This window comes from Hippopotamus amphibius, chromosome 15 (assembly GCF_030028045.1).
Source record: "Hippopotamus amphibius kiboko isolate mHipAmp2 chromosome 15, mHipAmp2.hap2, whole genome shotgun sequence".
In the NCBI taxonomy this organism is placed as follows: Eukaryota; Metazoa; Chordata; class Mammalia; order Artiodactyla; family Hippopotamidae; genus Hippopotamus; species Hippopotamus amphibius.
The window spans coordinates 64,239,603-64,263,242 of NC_080200.1; the positions used below are offsets into that span (position 1 = coordinate 64,239,603).

General features: G+C 43.1%; 1 protein-coding gene across 2 annotated transcripts in view; it reads right to left on the reverse strand.

Moving 5' to 3' along the window:
• ADCY2 (adenylate cyclase 2) overlaps positions 1 to 23,640 on the reverse strand; it is a 401,037-nt gene that overhangs the window by 206,264 nt on the left and 171,133 nt on the right. For both annotated transcript variants that reach the window (XM_057708770.1, XM_057708771.1), the window contains exon 4: positions 800 to 949. In XM_057708770.1, coding sequence (XP_057564753.1) covers positions 800 to 949 — 150 coding nt within the window. The remainder of the gene's footprint in view (positions 1 to 799; positions 950 to 23,640) is intronic.

The following is a 23,640-nucleotide window of genomic DNA, read 5'->3' on the forward strand; positions in this document are numbered from 1 at the left end:
AATGCACAAACCCAAGAAAAACGTGGATATTCACATGGGTATTCCGCCATGACCTGAAGTTAAGCGTGTCAAGTTCAGGACCCCTTCCTGGTTTCCCCTCCAAACATACCAGCTTCACCTGCTCGCCACCATCCCGGATGAGGCCACATGGCTTTGCTTCCCACATCTCCTACTTAACTCCATTTCCTATCTCTGCAATGCTTCATCAGAGCCTATGCATTCACCTGATGTATGTCTCCACATGTCACCCACAACCATCACCGTAGGACAGCCCCCGACTCCACAACAGCTAGTTCCCTATCAGACCCTCCCTCCCAACTCCAATCACCTCCCTCAATCGCCCCAACCCATTTCATCATTCAGCTCATCCCACCCCAGGTGGAAAACAGGCACTGTACCAAGTGCTGTTGAAGACACAGGTAGATTTCAGCCGGAGCAAACTCTTGCCACAAACACTATCACAGAGAAATGTGCTTTAACCAAAAATGAGTGTCTTAATGAAGTGTCACTATGATAATAAGCATTATCATTATTATCTGAATTTCCCCCAGCTGTCAGCATGTGGCGGATCCTGCAGTCACTGGGTTTGAGCCTGAAGATGCCATCTCTGCTCATTGGGTCACAATTCAACCCACCCAGCATGCCGCCCAAGGTTGGGCGGGCAGGGCGATCCGACAGCCACTCTGGTTTCCTTCTGATGTGCGTGAGCGGATGAACTGCACGCTCAACATTAGCAGTAACAAAATCATTTCAACAACAACTCAAATAATGTGGATGTAAGATTAAACATGCATTTTACCTGCTGACGTTTTTCAAATTCCAACTTGATCCGGGACTTGATGCAATTGCACGTGTCCTGATAGGTTTGCTGCAGCGCAAGTTCCATGAGGTGCTTATGGTATGCCCCCGCCAGGTTCCCACAGATGAAGATGATCACATTGGCCAGGATCTGAGGACACAAAGAGCCACTCAATAGCGTGAGCACTTGTCGGTCACGTACACAACAACACAATGCACATGAGAAATAGCCTTCAAAGAGATCACTATGCCTGAGGTTAACTTTATTTCTGTTCCCAAACTAAGATTTTTATTTACTTAACAGAAAAGGATTCCATCCCCTTCTTGGATCTGTGCCCTGTGACAGGTGACTTTGCAGTCCCTCCCTTGTCTTTGGGCTCAGCCATGTGATTCACTATAGCTGATGCAATGTGGGTGGGAGTAACATAGTATGAGATCCAGCCCAGGCTTAGAAGGTCTGCCGTGTTTTGGGTGCCTCTCTGGTATTTCATCAGGAAAAGAACATACCCTGGCCAGCCCACCAGGCACGGAAAGATGAGAGACTCACGGAACAGAGACACCCAGCCAACCCATAGTCCACCATTGTGGCCACTGAGATTTCATGGTTGTTACACAGCATTACTGTGATACTAGGTGACTGATACAGGCTGTCCTCACATTGAAACTGTATTCACTGAGTCTGGAGAAGTGATAGTCCCCATTACTTACTGTTTATATAGGAATATAGGAACCTTTCAAACCTTTCAAAACTTGTTACTCTGTTGGGGATAAAAACAATTCATGTTCACAAAAATTTGGGGGGAAAGAGGAAAAAATATAAAGCAAAACTAAAAAGAACCTATAATTGCCCTGCCCATGAAGAACACTGTTGTCCACACAGACTTATCTACCCACTCCATATCCTTCTAGATGCTCAAATTCAGAGCCATATTTTATTTTCTCAAGACCACTACCATGGGCTTCCCTGGTGGCACAGTGGTTAAGAGTCTGCCTGCCAATGCAGGGGACATGGGTTTGATCCCTGCTGCAGGAATATCCCACATGCTGCAGAGCAACTAAGCCCATGCATCACAACTATTGAGCCTGTGCTTTAGAGCCCACAAGCCACAACTACTGAGCCCATGTGCCACAACTCCTGAAGCCCATGCACCTAGAGCCTGTGCTCTGCAACAAGAGAAGCCACGGCAATGAGGAGCTTGCACACCAAAACAGAGTATCCCCCACTCACCACAACTAGAGAAAGCCCACACGTAGCAATGAAGACCCAACACAGCCAATAAATAAACAAATAAATAAATAGGCCACTACCTTGTTCCAAGGAACCAAGTTCATTCTGAATGCAGTGTTTTACTTTGCTGTTTTAACTTAACATTTAATCTGATTTTTTTCAGATCATAAAAATTCTGTAGAAACAGGATTTTGAATGCTTAGATAATATTCAGTTCTATGATGATATTATAACTTAGTTATGTGTATACTATCCAAAACTTACTTTATTAATATTCTTTACATTTGCTTTATGCTACAGTGGTCAACTTTATGTCTAAAGCTTTGGCCCCATATTTAATCATTTCTTAGGCTCAACGGGTAAAATACACTGAGCTGAAAGCCATGAATACTTTAAAGTACTTGATGCATACGGCAAACTGCTCTGAAGAAATGTTCACTGACATTCTCACCATCAGTGTATGACCATGGTCTTCTCAAGGCCCACTATTAACACAGAGCAGGTGGTAATAATAAATGCAAGTGACGACTCTGTGTTCAGGGCTAGACCTGCAGGGGCTGGAAGAGTGTGCACGGCCACACCTGCAGAAAATGTCCTGCTGCCCCCGCCCCGCCTCCACATGACCTTTCCTCTCACCACACAGGCACTGATGCCTCCAACGACAAAGGCAGAGTATCTGTTTCCAAAAGCCCTGTGCTCCGTGCGCAGAGTCTCTCCCCAACACGGGTCAGCTTATCACATCAGTCAGCAGACGTGGGGAGCATGGGCGGCCAGGACTCAGACCCTGCTGGGCGAATTCTTACTCCTAAGGCTTCAAGGTTCCCACGACGGGAATCATGCTGTCCTCCCTCTGCACGGCGTAGTACTCCTGATGATAAAATACTAGCTGTGTGTACTGCTGTGTGTGTGCATGCGTGTGATATGCACGTGTGTGACGTGTGTATGATACATGCATTATGTGTGTACTATGTAGGTAGGCTTACTGTGATGTGCATGGTGTGTGTGATTTGTATACGTGATTTATGCATGTGACACACATGTATCTGAGTGATCCGTGTGTGATGTGTGTATGTTGCATGTATGTGTACACGGTATGTGTTATTTTTAAGACATGGGTGATGTAAGTGTGCATGTCATATGTAGTTTGCATATGGGATATGCATGTGGTCTTGGGTGGCATGTGCTGCTGCATGATGTGTGCGTGTGACACGCACACATCACACATGCATGTGATCTGTGTGGGAGGCAGGTGTGCATCTGAGCTTGGAGGCCATGTGCCCGTCTTCGGTGTCGCTCCCAAGCATTTCTAGCTGCACAGGCTCTGCTTCTTCCCATGGCTGTCCTTTCACACATCACCCCCGTGGACATCAGTCCTGCAAGGACGTGGGAAAGTGCATGAACTTCCTGGCTTCCTGCCTGAGCGCGGGTCATTTCAGAGCTGGGCCCAGGGATGCATTGTTAATTTAGCCCTGTCACACTGTGCTTCTGCAAAATGAGCATCTACTTCACTAAAGATTCTTCAGAACCTGACATTGCTGGGTTTGCTTTGAAGAACAGTGACCCAAAGAATGCAGGAACGAGAAGCCCCAGCACAAACCAGACTTCAAGGAATTATAAAGCACCATCTCTTTCCTTATTAGGTGCAGCTGAAGTAATAATAGAACTAACCATGATTATCTATGAAAGCTTCGTCTTCTCCCTAAAAATGCCTTCAAACAAAGACACAAACATTTTAGGAAGTCAGCTCCTCCAAAATAAGAACCAAATGTTAGCAACAGAACTGAACGAGGCAAGCCCTGTGCCCTGGCCTCCCCCAGCAGGAAGTATGAAAGGGACATCTCTATGACGACACTGTCTGCCTGACCCAGTGCCCTGGCAGCTTGTGGTCTACGTGTGGTCATTCATTCACCCGTGTGGTCAACGGGTGCTGCACTGCTTCCAACAGCACATAATCCAAACCCTGCCTGGCTATAGATAATGAGAAAGAATGCATTTATGGATTTTTATGTGGATATGCAGAGGAAATGCTTAAGAAATAAACAGCTAAGAGTTTTAGTGCCAAGTAGTCATGGCATTTCTCTTCTGGCGGAAAATGTAATCAAATTACAAGCCTTTTTCTGATACCTGCTTTCATCCTAAAATATCGTATTCTAAGGTTAATAGAATTAGTCCTGGTATTTCAATAACTACACACATTGACAAATGTGACTGATGTCCTAAAGCATTTTTCTTTCAAAAGGGCATATTCAGATAATGACTCTATGAAACCAGGGGCACAAGGAAGTGATGTGGTTAAGGTTTTCTTTTCAAAAATAATATCACAGCATTTTATTTCCTAGAAGACTGTTAAGTGGAACAGACAATAAAAAATCCTATTTTCACAATGTTGGATTTATCTCAAAACATCATACTGTCTTGATGTTTTCTCTTATCTCACTGCTTCATTTAGCGACTCTCACATCTGTCAGAAGATGGGAGAGGAAACTTGGCCTCCCAAGAGATGTTTTGGAAGAAAATAAATTGTTTAAGGTAATAACAGCAGTCAGGGTTTCCCCTGAAGATTCAAACCAGGCCTTGAAATGGAGCGCGACCCAGGATCCAGAATCTGTGTAAACCGGACTCTGCCCAGCTGTCACCGTGGCCTGGTGGTCCCCGCCACTCCCCGTGTCCCCATCTTCACTTGACGTGAGGGTGGGAGGACTGGTCAACACTTGTCAGTGATTCTCAGGAGACGCATAAATAATCAGCTTTGTGCTGGAGGGAGGGCGGTGTCTACCAGCAAATGCGGATTCTGCTTCTTTCATCACCACTGATCCTCCAAACACACTTCGTACCTTTTCATCCTTGAAAGAGTCCAGCAAATAACACCACCAGGAGGATGGACATTTTTGTTATTTCATCTTATGGGCAAAGAAACAGAGGTCTAAAAAGCTTAAGAGAATTGAGGGCAGGGCCCCACCAGGCTCTCAGGATTGCCCCATACCATCCCACATGGCCTCGATTCGCGTGGGTCAGGGCAGGTTCGCCCAGCACAGTCTGATGTGGATGTGGGGAAGGAATTTCTAAAGAATTTCTAAAGAGACATATGTAAGCTTTGTAAGCAGCTAACATTATTTTCCTTTACAAAGCATTTGCATTTGATGTTATAAAGCACCTCCATCATCCAAAGTTCTTTTAAGTGGCTGCATTTTGGAGACCACACCTCCATGGAGCATTTAATGATGTGTCTACTACAGTCAGAGAAAGGTAACAGGAAGTGAGGCTGTTCCTAACCGGATCATGTGACCAAGCGCTGACCAAGGGCGAATGACCCAAGCAGGGTTATGTCACCGGAAAAGAACATTTAAGGATGTGAGTTCACTGTCTTCAAACATTTGAGAAATTATCATGAGCGTTAGGTGACCACTCAGGTCCTCTGTGACTTTTATTTCTTTATTTTTTTATTTTTTCCCGATCTTTATTGGAGTATAATAGCTTTACACTATTGTGCCCGTTTCTGCTGTACCACAAAGCGGATCAGCTGTATCTATACACACATCCCCATATTCCCTCCCTCTTGAGCCTCCCTCCCAAGCAACCCTCCCACCCTCCCTACCCCATCCCTACCCCATCCCTCTAGGTCATCAGCAATCATTGAGTTGACCCCTCTGTGTTAGGCAGTTGCTTCTCACTAGCCATCTCTTTTACATTTGGTAGTATATAAATGTCAATACTACTCCTTCACTTTGTTCCAGCTTCTCCTTCCCCACCTCCCCAAGTCCTCAAGTCTGTTCTCTACCTCTGCATCTTTATTCTTCCTCTACCACTACGTTCATCAATACCATTTTTTTAGATTCCATATATATGCATTAGCATATAGTATTTGTTCTCCTCTTTCCGATTCACTTCATTCTGTATGACAGACTCTAGGTCCATCCACCTCACTACAGATAACTCAATTTCATTCCTCTTTATGGCTGAGTAATATTCCATTGTATATATGTGCCACATCTTCTCTATCCATTCATCTGTTGATGGACATTTAGGTTGCTTCCATGTCCTGGCTGTTGTAAATAGTGCTGCAATGAACATTGTGGTATGTGTGTCTTTTTGAATTATGGTTTTCTCTGGGCAGATGCCCAGGATTAGGGATTGCTGGGTCATATGGTAACTCAATTTTTAGTTTTTTAGGGAACCTCCATACTGTTTTCCATAGTGGCTGTATCAATTTACATTCCCACCAATACTGTAGGAGGGTTCCCTTTTCTCCACAGCCTCTCCAGCATTTATTGTTCCTAGATTTTCTGATGATGGCCAATCTGACTGGTGTGAAGTGATACCTCATTGTAGTTTTGATTTGCATTTCTCTAACAATTAGTGATGCTGAACATCTTTTCATGTGTTTGTTAGCCATCTGTATGTCTTCTTTGGAGAAATGTCTGTTTAGGTCTTCTGATCATTTTTGGATTGGGTTGTTTGTTTTTTTGATATTGAGCTGCATGACTTTTAAAAAGTCTTAAAATTGTTCCATACTCCCATTCTTAATCTTAGGTTAGGGGCTGCAAACTACAGCATCCACAGAGGTCAGCAGGAAGCACCTGTGCAAGCCAAGAGTGAGATGAGGCTCCTGGTACCCAGTGAAACCCCATCACTTAATGCCATGGTTTCCCTGTAAGCTCACTGCATAGGGCTGGAGGAGAAAGGATAGTACAGCATTTAAAACAGGTCCTCAGCTTAAAACAAAGCATATCATAAATATGCAAAAACACCAATTATAAGTCAAAGGAAAATAAGAGGGATTATAAGAACTTGATGAACAGAGCTGCAAATGAATATTCAGCAAGCTCACTGCATCTCATAAGCATCAAATTTGGCTTAAATAAAACAATGCTCTTGCTTGGGGGAAAAAATGATCAGGTAGAATTTTCCTTCACTGAACTCTCAATCATGGCTGCAGAGAATCCCAATCCCATCTCCCCAGCACTTCCTGCAACCCCCAAAGAATTATATTTGCTATATGCCCTGGCCTCAGGATTTCTGTTTTTTATCAATCTTTTAGGATAGACCAGAAACACTGTGTTTTGGCTAAAAGCATCCAATGATCCTTAGGTCACGTGCTGGAATCTTCTTCTAATTTAAAATCCCTCCAGATGAAGAGTGGAGTAAGAAAGTATTATGGGCTGAATGGTGTCTTCTTCCCAGATGCATATGCTGAGGCCTTAACTCCCAGTATGAAGGTATTAGGGGTGAGAGCCCTGGGAGATAATTAGGTTTAGATGAGGTCACGATCGTTGGGCCTCTGTGATGAGATTAGTGTCCTTATAAGGAAAGGAAGAGCCTCTCTGTCTCTGTCTCTGCCTGTGTCTGTCTCTCTTTCTCTCTCCCTCTGTCTGCCGTGTGAGAAGGGCTGTCTGCCAGGAAGAGAGCCCTCGCCAGAATGGAATCATCAGCACCTTGATCTTGGACTTCCCAGCCTTCAGAGATGTGAGAAATAAACATCTCCTGTTTGCATCACCCAGCCTGTGGTGTTTTGCTATGACAGCCTGAGCTAAGATAGAAAGTTATGAATAAAATTGAAAAATCAACCACGTCAACAATGGATGTTATTAGGGCTTTGGTTGGTTAGACTGGAATTGAAAATTGCGAGTCAAATGCAATTTGATTTCCTATGGAAATGGCTACTAGAAATGGATAGTACTGTTGGTTGTGATGGTTATTTTCATTATTTTCTTTTATATTAGAGCTGTTATTATTAAGTCTTTTTGAATAGCATACATTATGCTATTTTTTCCACTATATTTGGGCTAAAGGGCTAAAGAATCTTACACTTAGGGTTCAAGTTCAGTATCACAGCTAGATAAAACTGCAGAGGAGCTTGAGAGTCACCTGCTCCTCTTAGGAGCATGCACCAGTGGGAGGAGATGGGCCTAGAAGATACTCAAGACCTTGACAGAAAGTTCCTCCTACAAATTAAGTCATTGAGAACACGTCTTCCCTAGAAGAAGGGAAAGCTGACTTCACCCTGTAGAGACCAGACTTGTATTTCTCAGCTCAAGGACTGCAAATTTGAAACTGATGGCGAGAAAGGTGGCTAGATTAATAGTTTAGAATAACAAAAAAGAGACAAAACATAGAGTTTCCCATATTCAGAACCTAGTGGAGGAAGACTGCAGAAGACTCCCCTGAACCGAGATCCACAGCTCACTCTGCTTTCCGCAGAGGAGTGGACACGTTTGTTCTCTCATCCAGTTTCTCTCTGATTTTAAGCATGTGGAAGAATCTTAGCTTTCAGGGTTTAGTTCTTCTCCACCACAGGAGAGAGAAGAGCAAACAAATAAGCTGTGTGGAAAGGAGAGAGCCGCTATCTCCAAAACTCATAGCCCACTTTTCCTGCGGCCAAATGGGACCAGTCATTTCCTTTTTGTTGCTGATTATTTTACAGGTCATTTCTGCAAAGCAACTTTAGCAGACATTCTTCTCCCCACCCTCTGTGTTTCACAGAGCTCCAACCCCAACTGGGAGTTCACCTATGATGACAAAGTATTTTTGTTAGAGTTAGTCTCTGTCTGGTCCAAACTGTCTCCTGCCCCACGGCCTTAGCCTGCTGGCACAGTGACCTCTGAATAATTACATGTAATAACATTTTGTCAACCAATCAATGATCAACTGAACTTTACATCTTTACTAATACCCAACAGAAACCCTTGTCTGCTTGGTCTTTGTGAGTCCAGATAGTTGAATGAAGGTTAATTATTCCAAAGAGGTTCTACTCTTTCAGAAACCCAGGGGACCAAGTGATCCTGGACTGTGCAATGGGCTTAACAGATGCTGGTTTCTGTGTCTTCCTGAACCCTCTCTCACATATGTAAGGGCATATATGCAATAGGAGAACATGTTCTAAGTGTTGTGTCTCAATGCTTTTCAAAAACTTTAGAAATACCTAATTATATATTAATTAAAACCCCAATTTTATTAGCTTTGAATCAGCTCACCTAAGGATCTGCACTAAGCAATATATTATTTGCTTAATTCTGGTGATTTCAGTGGACATAAAAGTGAAAAAGATATTTGAGCACACTTTCGTTTAGATTTTAATTTAGACAGATAACTTCTCTAATTAATCTGGATCAATGACATTTAGCTTCATTTAAACACTGTACATAATTCTCTTCACTTGTCACCACTTTATAGGCGATACATTTGATCCACATCCTTTCATTTAAAAATTTAAGAGCCAAAAGGTGCTCAGATTCAGTCAATAAATGTGACCAAGGCTATCAGACACTCCAACCTGCGCAGCTTAGTTTAAGATGAAATGATACACCACTTCATGTGCGGTAAGTGTGTCTCTTCAACTAACAGCTCATGAGAAGGGACGCACACCTTTTATGGGTACTTGGGGTGCATCTGCAGTGCTACCCCATTGGCAACTTGCATTACGACCCACTTGTGACCCCATGTATAATCTACACAATAGTACATACATCAGAATTAAGCAAAGCAAGCACAATATACACTGCCAGCTATGACTGAAGAAGAGGACACCCTATGAAGTTAAGTGGACCTAAATGTAGATATCAGATGTAACATGACAACAGGGGGACAAATTTCCCGAGGGCAATAACACCACAGGGACAGCACAGCCAACCCTGGGCATGAACTTCAACGTGACATTAGCAAGTGCACTCACACAGAAGTGACAGATTGCAAAGTCCTGTGCAAACTGTCACAGACTCCAAATACAGGAGGAAAACAACAAATGCTGTGATTCTCAAGGTCTACCCTGAATTGCCCCTTTTAGTCAGAACAAAAAATATGCCACAAAGTCACGCTGTGATTAAAAGAGATAAATAACTGCTTGGATGCATAACAAGCCTTCTGCGAACTGGAAAACCAAAAAAAAAATTTTCCTATTACAAGCTAACTTAGATGTTTCATTAATGATACTAATTAGGGGAGGGGATACCTGGCAGCAGCTTTCCCTTTAACAGGATAAAAGGCTGAAATGTACTTAAAAGGTAGTGAATCCCTGGAGTGTGCTCCTGGGTTTCCTCACCACCTTCTTTCCTCTCCTACTGAGACTCTTCCTGAGGAATAGGTACTGGAGGAAGCAGAGATGAATTTTAACCATTGACACCAGACTCTGACCTCTGGGCAACTTCAGCCAGAGAATAACCATTAGTTCTGCCCAAATCACCAAGGAGCATCTCATGTTCTCTCCAAAGGCCATGACCGAGCAGCTCTTCCCCATCAGCAGCATTCAAGGACTTTACTCAAAAGGAATGGGCTAAGGACCTGCTGTACAGCACAGGGAGCTCGGCTCAATATTCTGTAACAACCTAATTGGGAAAAGAATTTGCAAACGAATAGATACATGTATGTGTATAACTGAATCACTCTGTTGTCCACCTGAAACTAACACAGCATTGTTAATCAACTATGCTCCACTATAAAATAAAAAGTTAAAAAGAAAAAAAGGAATGTGCTTTGCTAGACACGTGTGTTCATCTCCTTGGGCTGCCATAACAAAACACCACAGACTCAGTGGCTTAAACAACAGAAATCTGTTTGTTTTTTTACCGTTGTGGAGGCTGGAAGTCCAAGATCAAGCTGTGGGCAGGGTTGTTTTCTCCTGAGACCTCTCGCCTGGCTTGCAGACGGCCACCTTCTAGCTGCTTCCTCACATGGCCTCTTCTCTATGCAAGCCTGTGTGTCCCTGCTGTCTCTCTGTGGGTCCTAACCTCTCTTTCTTGTAAGGACACCTCCCTAATGGCCTCATCCTAGCTCAGTCACCTCTCCAAGGGCCCTGTCTCCAGATGCAGTCACATTCTGAGGTACTCGAGCTTGGGGCTTCAGCATCTGCATGTTGGGGGCACGACTCGGCCCGTGATAACATGCTATTGACGTGGTTTTGGCTCTTGGTAGACATCACTCCATTTATATTTTTCTTCCAGTTTTATTGCGATATAACTGACAGACAGCCCTGTGGAAGTTTAAGGTGCAATGATCTGACTTACACACATCATGAGTGATGACTACAGTAAGTTTAGTGAATATCCATCATCTCGTACAGGCAAAAAATTAAAGACATCTGTTTCCTTGTAATGAGAAACACTAAGATTTACTCTCTTAACTTTCTCATAAAACACAGAGCAGTGCTAATTATATTTACCACGTTATACGTTGCAACCCCAGTACTTATTTATTTCATGGAAGCTTGTACCTGTTGCCTGCCCTTCACTCAATTCCTTCACTTTCCAACATACTATTGAGATTTTTTTCTATTTTTTTAAATTTAAGTATAGTTGATTTACAATGTTGTACGAATTTCTGCTGTACAAAGTGACTCAGTTATATACATATATACATTCTTTTTTTATATTCTTTCCCATTATGGTTTATCCCAGGAGATTGGATATAACTCCCTGTGCTATAACTATGGAGTTTTAAAGACAGATTCTTTATAAATTACCAGAAAAGTCACTAAAAGGTTAACCCTGCGTTTCTTAGCAATTAGGGCCTAGTAGCTCTTTTGCAGAAATGCCACATACTGCTGATGGTTCAATACGAATTGAGAGAAGACATTAATTAAATCACTTCATTTGTTCAACAAACATTAATTGAGCATTTATTTACAATCAACTAAATGTTATATTCTCTCCCCACTAAAGAAATCAATATTACTGAAATAAATGTAATAAACGAAACCAATAATAAAATGTCAACAAAGCAAGCAAGCAAAGGCAGGTGATGCAAAGCCAGCTTCTAAGAGCTGCACAGTTGGGATTTCAGAGTGCTGGCCGTGGCTGTCCTACCATCAGGGATCCCCACTGGCTGGCTGTCTTTGTGAGATTTACAGATGCCTGTGGTTGAAGGAAAACTGCTGATAAACCAAGCATACGTTCTCCAACATTATTATAAACTTTTACCTGCAAAAAATAAAATCACTGATGCAGAGGTTCCCAAATTTTCTTGTTTCACAATGCCCTCAGTGTCTCCCTCATATTTTCATAGCACTCCTAGGCCAAAGGAAATACCTAACAGCCTTGTTTTCCAAGGAGTGAGGTCTGAACAGCTTAAGTATTATGCCCTAACAGCTTAGGAGTTGTTGGAAGAGAAATCTAACACATGTTTTGAAATAAAATATTATAATCTTATTTCATTCTTAAATAACCGCTTACTTTGTGACTCACTATGGGCCCTCAGTAGTCAGCGTGTCTGTTGAGCATTGAATCTGAGCAAACCCTAGACTCCAACTCAGCAGCGTGGCTCACATTTTCTGTTCTGTCTTGATTTCTCCAGACTGCTGATTTTTTTCTGGTCACACACATCAAAAACCCAGCTTGACAACAAAAGAATGCCGTGTCATCTGCTGTTGAAACCATAAACCACCTTGAGCTGATTTCCACAGTGACAAATGTCCAGGGTTGCTAGGCTCCCCTGGAAAATTTAAAATACCCTGGGATGCCCCGGGGGTGCCTTAGCACATGGTTTGGAAACGACATCACTAATGACGTACAGTTTCAACATCAATAACAAAAATATATTAATGATTTAAGTAGAATAAAAAGGGTTATTAAAATCATGATGGGTCTGCTACCTATTTTCTCCTTAATCGACTCTGAGAAGGCACACTTGATTCGACCAAAAATATTGAGACTTCGTATGTGGAATCTAATTTTTAAGAAAATGATGAAAAATGAACTTATTTACAAAACAGAAACAGACGTACAGATATCGAAAACAAACTTATGGTTACCAAAGGGGAAACGGGGTGGGGAGGAATAAATCAGAAGCTCAGGATTAACAGACACAACACTACTACATAGAAGGCAGATAAGCAGCAAGGACCTACTGTACAGCACAGGGAACCCCGCTCAACAATCTGTGATAACGTATATGAGAAAAGAACCTGAAAAAGAATGAATATGTGTACATGTATAACCGAATCACTTCGCTGCACACCTAAAACTAACACAGCATTGTAAAATCATCTATACTCCAGTAAAATTAAATATATATTATACATATGATATATATACACATAATTACATATATAAATATATAACATATACATAATATAAATATATAAATATACAATATACATAAATATATATTATAATCTATATATTATATAAATATAATATATAAATATATATTATATATACATAATATAAATATATATGTATATACATGTGTACATATGTTATGCATCTATGTATATATAGCATATATGTGTATCTGTGTATATATATACACACACATATATACACACACACTCATATGTATATGACTTGCTGGCAGTTTACACAGAGACATTTGTTTCTCCCAAATAAACCCGACCTGAAAGTATTACTACGCAGATTATTGAAAGATGCAGCCCAGAGCAGCAATGGGTTTAACCTTCTGGGTTCAGGTCTCCGCTGTGTCATTAGTGATAGCCACTACTTCCTCCCCAAGCCAGCCAGTCCTCCTTGGGGACAAGAAGCTACAGTCAAATACACCCGTGAGTCCAGTTTCAGTCAAGGCTCACCCAAAAGTGATGGCATATGCAAAAGAGGCCAAGTCTCATGAAATGACAATTTACAAAGGTTTCCAGATGGTGGGCTTCACACACACTGTTTCAGCCTATCAAGAAAATCAGAGTTAAAGCCCCAACCCTCACTGGGACCATCATAATCATATTTTTAAAATCTCCAGTGTTTTCCAAGTCTAAATGCATTTCTGTGATGAATTAACATGCTTCCTGATGGTGTGAAGTATTTCAAGACAGGAATGAAATAGAAATCCATCCAAGGCTACTAGAATTCCAAAGAATGAGTATAAAAAGTTAAAAATACTCACTTCTATTTTCCAGTGGACATATTACATAATAAACCTGACCACTAAAATTCCAGAGTAAAGTTATTAGATGAGCAGTCCAGACGTACTAATTTTTTAAGGACAATAAGATAAAGAGTAGAAATCTTAGTCCACAGCTTTATTTTGCATCATATATAAATTAGGCATTTACCAATTACAGCAATGTTGACTATCTCAGAATTTTTTTAACTCTTTGAGAAACAATTTAATGCCTCTTAAAGATGATTTTGCAAGGCTATTTGGAATATGAAATTAAATAGAAGCAGCAAAGAAGTTTATTGATATGTGTTTAAAAGACAAAGACAGTAGTCTGAGAAATTATCTCTATACTAGAAAGAAGAGGAAGGCGAGGCGGAGCTTCCCGTGATTAGGTGGTCCTGATGGTTGTTTTCTCCCCATCAGAGAAATTGAAATGCCTTGCTTGCTGCAGGAAGTAGTTTTCACACCTTAAGAATTTCTATAGGCAATCACTGCACTGAAAGATGCTGATGAGAAAAAACCGTGCCTGGCATCAGAACCACATGGGAGTAGAACTGGAATGGAGGAAATCATTTTGATTTCTGAATATGCATTTAGAAATTTCTTTGTTGAGATGAAACTTTACAACCAAATCCCACCACTTGCAAGAAAAATACGTTTTAATCTCGATGCACAAGAAAACCACACAGCCTGGACCATCACCTTGATTAGCAATTGTCTCCAGGCAACAGGGATTTCAGGCTCCAGTTCATTCTGGACTACTTCTGTCATCAATCTCTCCCTCTTTGAACCATTCCCAGCAGCAAGGAAGTCTGCTCGCAATCAAGCACTGCCCTCCCTACACACACACAGCTCTGCCTTCTTTGTTTCTCATTTCCCTGTATAACCAAACCTCAAAGGCTCTTTCTACTTCTTTGGCCTCTGACTCTCCATATTTCATTTCAAACTACGTAGCAGCCCCAAGAAGCCACTGAAACTGCTCTTGTCAAGGTCACTGCTTACCTCCAACTTCGTCCAACCCATCAACTCCTTTCTGCGCTCCCATTACCGTGACTCCCGAGCAGTGTCCTCAGCAGAGCTGGTCACTTTCCTTTCTTTCTTTTTTTTAAAAATTATTTTATTTATTTATTTTATTTATAGGCTACGTTAGGTCTTCGTTGCTGCATGCCGGCTTTCTGTAGTTGCGGCGAGTGTAGGCTCTTTGCAACTACAGAAAGCCCACGCGCAGCAACGAAGACCCAGCTACCCTTCATTGCCGTGCACGCGGGCTTCTCATTGCTGTGGCCTCTCCTGTTGTGGAGCATGGGCTCTAGGCGCTCAGGCTTCCATAGTTGTGGCACAAGGGCTCAGTAGTTGTGGCTTGCAGGCTCTAGAGCACAGGCTCAGTAGTTGTGGTGCCCAGGCTTAGTTGCTCCGAGGCATGTGGGATCTTCCTGCACCAGGGCTCGAACCTGTGTCCCCTGCATTAGCAGGAGGATTCTTAACCACTGCACCATCAGGGAAGTCCGAGATGGTCACTTTCTTCTGCCAAGAATCCTGGTCTCTCTCGGCTACCCTGGCCCCATGCTCCCTGGGGTCTGGCCATTCCGCCGACTCCACTTGCTCTGACTCAAATATTGCCCCCTCCAGGGCTTGGGCTAGCTCCCTTTCTCTCCAAATTCCCCCAATTTTCCCCTTGCAGGGTCATCCATACACCTGGTGGCTTCTTCAACACCATCTAAGTAGCACCAGTTCCCAAAGGTGGACCTCCAGCCCAGATCTTCCTCCTGAAGTCTAGACCCAGAATAGTTGGCCTGTCCACTTTAATGTCTACACTGAACTCTTTACGCATCTTGCCCTGGTCTGCATCTTCACTTTCCATTCATGCCCTACCCCTCAGTTCCACTCGAGGCACCGTGCCCTCCTTCGGGGACTTCCAGCTCGCCCATCTCTCCAGGCTCAAGGCCTATGCACACACAGTTCCCTCTGTCTGAGAAGCTCCTGCCTGCCCCTCTTCCTGTGTGAGGCCTGTTTAACCCTGGCTTTCAGGACAGCTTTGCCCTGAACCTGCTCCATGAGGGCCCCCCTGTGACCCACCTGCCCTGCACCCTGCTAGTCCCTACATATCACTTGCTCCCCACAGGTAACAGTTTGTATTTACTCATCTGTTTGTGGCTTATCTCTCCTGCTTTGCTCTGTGGCCCACGAGGGCAGGGATCCCATCTGTTTTATTCCCTTATGGATACACTGGGTAATTTGTATAGGGTCTGTCATGATGTGTACTTGGTAAATATTCTCTGAATGAATGAATATAATTCCTCATATCCACATGATTCACTACATCAGACTTAGAAAGACCCTAATCCAGACAGGATTTAAATTCACATAGGATTTTCTCATTTAACAAGATCAACTTCAATAAGGTCTTTCCACACGGAGCTCACTGAACCGAAGTTCTAAAACATATTGTGCATTAGAATCACCTGGCACTTTAAAAAGATACCTATGTGCCCAGAGCCCACTCCTACAGAGTCAGTAGGTTATTATTTTTTTAACCTAATAGTAATAAAAATATATGTTTTCTCATTTAGCAAATATTAGTGAGGGCCCACTATGTGACAGAAGCAGTTCATGGTGCAGGCACTACAATTTTAAGTAATCAAAAAAGACAAAAATCCTTGTCCTGGTGGAGCTTAAATTTCAATACGATTTTTGGCCTTGGGTCCATCCATTCCATTTTTCTGCCTTTCATATTTGGGAAGGAAGCGTCATAATTGCTTTGTTAGATGTCCTCCTTAAGAGCAGGGTTATGTTTTGACATATTCCTGATGTGCCTTCAGTAAATCCATGCAAATAATTCCTGGGATAGACCTGAAGAATCTGGACCCAAAATGGTCCCATCAGAGTTAACCTGAAAAGGATGCGATGTATGTTTCATCACCTGAAAGACAATGCAATGCTGGCCAGATTTGATTCTGATCTGTTGGGTGAACACAAACATCTAAAGAAAAGATGTGCAAAAAAGGAGGGAGGGGAGTGGGTGGTGAAGATTTTAATTTTGGAAGCAGAGAAAGAGGCCAGTCTCTGAGGAAAACAGTGCTGTCTAGAAGAGAAGGCGTCTTGTCAGCAGATTCCAGTACCTGGCCCACCTGGCTGGTGGGTCCTGCTAGTGGAGGCGCGTAGTTTGCACTTTAGGAAATGGAATCCTCAAGCCTTACATTCTCAGCGGGGGCCATCTCATCCCAAGAGGGCAAATATTAGTTCTTTGGGGAAGCAAAAAAAAATTAGTCTTTTAGTGCATGATACACAGATATGCATGCATCATACAAATAGATATGCAACATAGCTGTGGTATTAAAATTTCATGGGAGGTTGTTTACGAAAAAAAAATCTAAAAAGGCTCCTTAAGGGAACAGTAATGGAGAAAGGTGGAGAAACATTGCCTTAAACATACAAATCCCCACTCCACCTATGCTATCAGCAGGCTCATGGTGACCTTTGCAGAAAGAGGCTTCTTGCTACAGAGAGAGGTGAGAGATGACTTCATACAACTAACTGGTCTACCTGGTAGGCATATTCCTCATGATAAATTAATAAATTGGCATCTTGGGTTTAAATATCATTCTTTTCTACTTTTGTCAGAGCAAGTCAGTCTCCCACATTTGGTAGAGTTTGGATTACTAACAAGGTCAAACTTCAGAGCTCTCCAGACCCAGGGCCACTCCCTGCAGAGGAGCCAATGCCCCCAGGCAGACAGACACTACCAGTGTAGACAGGCTTCCCCAGGAGACACAGCTGTCTGATTACATCATTCTTTAAAGTAAGACCAGTTTATTTATGACCCCATCAGCCATAGATTAAAATCCACCCTTTTTAACCTTTGTATCTTTCCCATTTGGTAATGTACATAAATTACATCCAATTCTGTACTGGTCTTTTGCCATCTCTTACAACTATAAGGAATCTAATAAAAACATCACCATAATACACAAATGCAAATTTCACGCACAAACTATGCTCTATTTAGAGAACCAGAGACTTCTATTCTAAAGCATGCTGTCGATTCTAAGTACCATACAAATACATCTTCTGATTCTGTGGTGAGCAACTGGAAAGGCAAGATAAACTTCAGTAAGGTCCTTCCCTCACCAGAGCTCACTGAACCGAAGTTCTGAAACAGGCTGTACATTAGAATGACCTGGCTCTTTAAGAAGATGCCTACGTGCCCAGAGACCACTCCTGGAGAGTCAGTGGCTTATTATTTTTTTAACCTAAGTCTCCCCAAGTGAATATGTCATGCGCTACCACTGGAGAAACTAACGTCAGATAAAAAGTAGATGACTAAAGCCGAATACTGCCAGAACAAAGAAACAATTCAAGTGGAGAGAAGTGCTGAGGATTTAATAATGGACTGAATAATGGCTAATGCTAATGTGGATGAGCTCCTGGGGGGCGGGGGGAGGGTGCTTTGCTATTCAAACTCATGGGGGGAGGTGTGGTGTCATTATTTAAACCAAAGCAAAGACATCCTTCCACTGCTTTAGGAGGGCTCCTGTACTGATTAGGGGAGGGAGGTGAACACTGCAGTGAGAGGACTAGAGAATTAACTTGGATAAAGCTGAGGTGGAGTGGTGGGTATGGTGGGGGAGAAAGAGATGGAAGGAGATGAATAAGAGAGGGGCTCAGGCCAACCTCAGACACACATCTGAACAGACAGTGGGATTTCAGAGGACCTGCAGTAACGGGGGTAGGGATGGGAGACAGTATGTACACAGTGTGATGTCAAAGAAACATTTTAGGGAGGACAGGTTTCCCAGTAACTTCTAGAGAAATATTTTTAATTGCACTCCTTTCAGATTATAGAGTTGCTACTATCGTGCGCGCATACATTTCGTTCTGAAAGCAAACAGCAAACACTCAGTGGTTTCTAAGAGAAAAGGAAAACAGAAATCATCTAGTTAGCACTAGTTAATAAATTAGCATTCTGAAGTTATATGTCATTCTCTTGTACCTTTCATAGAGCAAGTTAGTATCCCAGGTCCCACAGCCTTCAGATTAGCAAATCTGGTAAAGTTTGGATTAATAAGGGGATCAAATTTCAGAGCTGCAAAAATGCTCCCTGGTGGCGCCTTTGCTAATAAAAAGATGCTATACTTAAATGATCACTGGTCAAATTTAGATTTAAATGTAAATTATCTCCATAAATAATAATAAATCATTAAAATTTTGCATTAATGGATGATTAATTCATATAGATAAATAATATCTTTATAAGCCTTTTTTTTTTTTCAGGTTTCTCCTTCATTTTCACCCCCACGTCACCACTGGATGCAGGCCCACAGGAGAACATCATAGCCTATGAGGATAAAATTCTGAGTGAATTTTCCACAATAAAATCTGGAGCTGACATGAAGTTATGAAGTTCTCTTTTACACACTCTATTAACACCAGTAATAAAACATCCATGGGTTCCCCCAGGAACATGGCATATCCCCCCTGGCCCCCCCCAAACAGCAGTACTGCACAGGTTTCACTGCACCTAGCGATGAATGCATTAGAGCTTTCCTTCAGCCTGGGTGACCACAACTCCACCTTCAAAACAGCATTCACCTGTATATTTAAAGGGGAAACAAATCCTGCAGCCTGGTAATTTATATACTTTGGAGTTAATTATTGCCTACTACCTTAATAGCTGCTCTTATCAATCCTGGTGTCAGACAAGATGACAGTATTAGATGGTGTTCGAGGACACGTTTGAACCAAGACAGGCTGAGTTACACAAGCCTTCCGAGGGAGCGGAGAATTCTATTGATCAGCTGGTCAAGACATTTCTCACCCTCTTTCTCCAGGTACCTCCCCCTCCTGAGGCTGGAACTCCACACATTTGCTTCCCCAGGTTCCCACGTAACTGGAAGTGGCCTGGAACCAGATGTGAGTGAAGTAGGCTTCAGAAGAGAACGCGCCTCTGTGCCAGCCTTCAATTTCCTAATAAAAAGGAGCAGATGCAATTCATGGGAAACTTCCACTTTCCTATTCCATCTATTAGCTTTGAATGTAGATGAAATGGCTGGATCTGCAGCAGCCTCCATACGACTGAGAGAAAAGCCAACGCACTCCTGGAGACATCAGCCCTGATTTCCTTAGTCTGCTGGACCAAGGTTCAGAGCCCTCTACCTCTGCATTTTTTTTTTTTTGAGGCAAATAAATTCCCATTTGTTTAAGCCTCTGTAGTCTGATTTTTTGTTTCTTGCAGCCAAATGTAAGGCTGACTCATACGGTTGGGACAGCTAACTGAGACAGCAAACACAGCCTTTCCTGTGTTGTAGCATAAACTTCTGTCACGTGTAGTTTTCTGAGTATGTTTGGTGTAAAGCAAATGAGTAAGTAGAGACCACACATAAAAGTATGGAATGGACCGTAAATAGGCTGGCAAACCAATAAAAGAAGGAATTCAGATGGATCTGAGAAACTTAACCTCTTTATGGTGACATATGGTACGATCTAAAGGAGACTTCTTGAAGCCTTGAGATAAGTATTAAATGGTAGGGATGAGTCTGCTCCATCTATGAAGGTCTACAAGTTGAGAGGAGGCAAAGATGCCCAAACTTGGAAGATGTCCTGGAGTGCCTCCTGCAGGGACAAAGAAGGAGCAGTGGAGATGACTGTATAGTTATAATGGGAGAATAAACTCATGAAAAGAAAACATCAAAGTAGATTTTGTTCAGGTACCATTTTTTTTATTACAGTGGGTTGAATGGTACACCCCCTCCTAAAAAAAAAAAAAAAAGGCATGTTCATGTAGAACCCATGAATATGACTGCTTGGAAAAACTGAAATCTTTGCAGATGTAATTAAGTTTAGGATCAGAGATGGGTTCATCCTGGATTCAACTGAGCCATAGATCCACTGACAAGTATCCTACAAAAACAGAAGAAGCAGGGAAGATGAGGGAAGACGGCCAAGTGAAGACAGAGGCGGGATCTAGAGACTGTCATGCTGAGTGAAGTAAGTCAGACAGAGAAAGACAAGTATCATATGACATCACTTACATGTGAAATCTAAAAACTTGGTACAAATGAACTTATTTACAAAACAGAAATAGAGTCACAGACATAGAAAACCAACATGGTTATGGGGCAGGGGTAGGGAAGGAGAGGGAGGGATAAATTGGGAGACTGGGACTCACATATACACACTACTATATATAAAATAGATAACTAATAAGGACCTACTGTATCGCACAGGGAGCTCTACTCAATACTCTGTAATGACCTATATGGGAGAAGAACCTAAAAAATAGTGGGTATATGTATATGTATAACTGATTCGCTTCGCTGTACAGCAGAAACTAACACAACATTGTAAATTAACTATACTCCAATTAAAAAAAAAAAAAAAACTGAAGAAGAAGAAAATAAAAAAGACGGAGCCAGAGATTGGAGGGATGAGGCCATGGTCAAGGAACACCTGGGCCACCAGAAGCTGCAGGAGGAAAGGAAGGAGCCCCCTAGAGCCTCCGGAGGGAGTGCGGCCCTTGCTGACAACTTGGGTTTGGACTTCTGTTCTCCTGGACTTTGAGAGAATAAATCACATTTAAGTCACCGAGTTTGCAGTAATTTGTTACAGCAACCCTAGGAAACTCTCACTCTGATGCACACTATATACTTCCTTGCCAAGGAAAGAGGAGGGAAATGCAGTTAAGGCAAAAAACCTAAAGAAGGAAGAAAAGGAGAGAGCAGGAGTCTTGGAACAGGGTAAAGGGATGAATGATGGAAACTGAGGTTTCTCCTGGGGTCCTGGTACTGACTGTCCATTTGTTAAATGAGTCCTTCTTCCTCGGCAGAAAGCTGTGCTCTTCTTTGGCTCAAGCCCGAAGCTGAGCCCATCTTATGGGGCTCTGTTTTGAACATTATGGGACTGAAGGTAAGGGTCTGTGACAGGTGAACCCCCAGAGTCTGTGCGTACGTCACCTTCTTACATACAGCTGATAGCCCTGACGTTTTGACTGTCCCTCTGAGTTTTCCTCAGCACGGAGGCCTAAGATATAGGAAAGGGTGATGAACTTGGCCTTTTGTGAGTTGCCTCCACAATTCTTTTTCCATTTCTTAAGTCATCATGGTATTAGTTTAAAATTAAACTATTAATAACAATATTACCTTGGTCCAAAAAAACACTGTCGAAAGAAAAATAAACTGGATCAGGAGTTGAGGGGACAGTGAAGGGGTTTCTGGTCTTAGGTTCCGTGCAAAGGCTTTGATCACGTGACTTTGTCCTTCACCTTGGAAAAGGCGGGGCCAGGTCAGCTGTCCTGGAGCTCAATTCCCTCATTACTCACTGAAGCCTTTGGGACCTGGCCTAGAGGCTTCCACAGTACCAACTTGATCTGTGACTCCGATGTGTCAATACTCATGGACAGGGCCTATCCAACAATTCCTGGACATTTAAACCAGTTGGACCAGTGGCCTTCACCCCAATCACCGTGTCCATAACCTTGAACTTTCTGATCACATGGACCTATCCATCCCAGAAATGTCAAACTCACTTCCCACCTTGCCTTCCCTTCCAGCTGCCTCCAGCCCCACGTTGACCACCACTGGCCCTCACTCCTGGTCCTGCCTTTTCTGCTCATCTATTAGTTCACCTGCTGGCACTGCTTCCTTCTCTGGAGAGCTGGGAGTTTCCACAGATAACCTGGGCTTCCCCCCAGCCAGCCTCCTTGTAACCACATTGCTGGGTGTAGCCAGTCATGAAGCTCGGACCGACACAGTCTGTCTTACCCACCCTGATGCCTAGCACACAATTCCAGAGGATTCCCCGTGGATGTAAGATTGAGACCACTATGCACTCGTGGTCTCCAATCTCGGGGCACTGCCAAAAGGTCATCTCAATACTGCTTAGCTACTGCTTCCATCTTTCTCCGAGTCTGTTTCCAAGCCTGGACACGCTCTGCCTCCTTCCCACTGAGCCCTTGCCTTCATGCTCCAAAACACAGTCCTCCTTCACTCCCCCATCATATGACCCCAGTTTATACCACAGCCACGTCTACATGGGTTTCTCCAGTTCAAGGACAACCTCTCCACCTTGACCCCAAACTCTCCTCTGGGACTCCCTCTGGGGCCTCCTTGCAACCACCAGATCTTCTGTCTCCTCCCACTGACTCTGTCACTAAAGGGGAGTCTTGTATTTCTCTAGCCCCTGCTCATCTCATCTCTTTTGAGCTCTACCAAGCTTCTGGGATGATGAGTGAGTCCTGAACTTGGGTGGCGTCCAAGAACCTGCAGAAGCTCTCATGGATCTCTTGTGTCCAGCCCACATGGATCAGGGACTCAAATCTCCAGGAGTATCCACGGGGACCTATTTGGAAATATCTTTCCATTCTGTCCTTTTTTCGATGATCCTCTCTGGCCATGATCATTCCTCAAGACTCCTCTGCTCCCCAAGCGCCGTATGCCTTGGTGCTCTCCAGGGTCTCCGTTCACTCTCACAAGATTCAAACTGAGTGACCATGTCGGCTCCCAGGGTTGACACAATCCCCTGCACCACGGCATCTCCCTGACCCACCTGTGTCTCCAGCTGGGACTCCCCTCGCAGGATTCAGGCCGTCACAGCCAGCTGCCTGGCGCACACCTCCACCTGACGGACCCTCAGGCAAGGCCGAAGAGAGGCCCCCAGCTTCCCTCCCTAAAAGTGATCCTCCCTCCACCTTCTCTATCACCCATTTGGCGTCGCCGCCCACAACCCCATCACCCGCACGAGCAACAGGACACCGTTTCCGGATGTGTGCTTTCCCCCACACACCTGACATTCACTAAGCT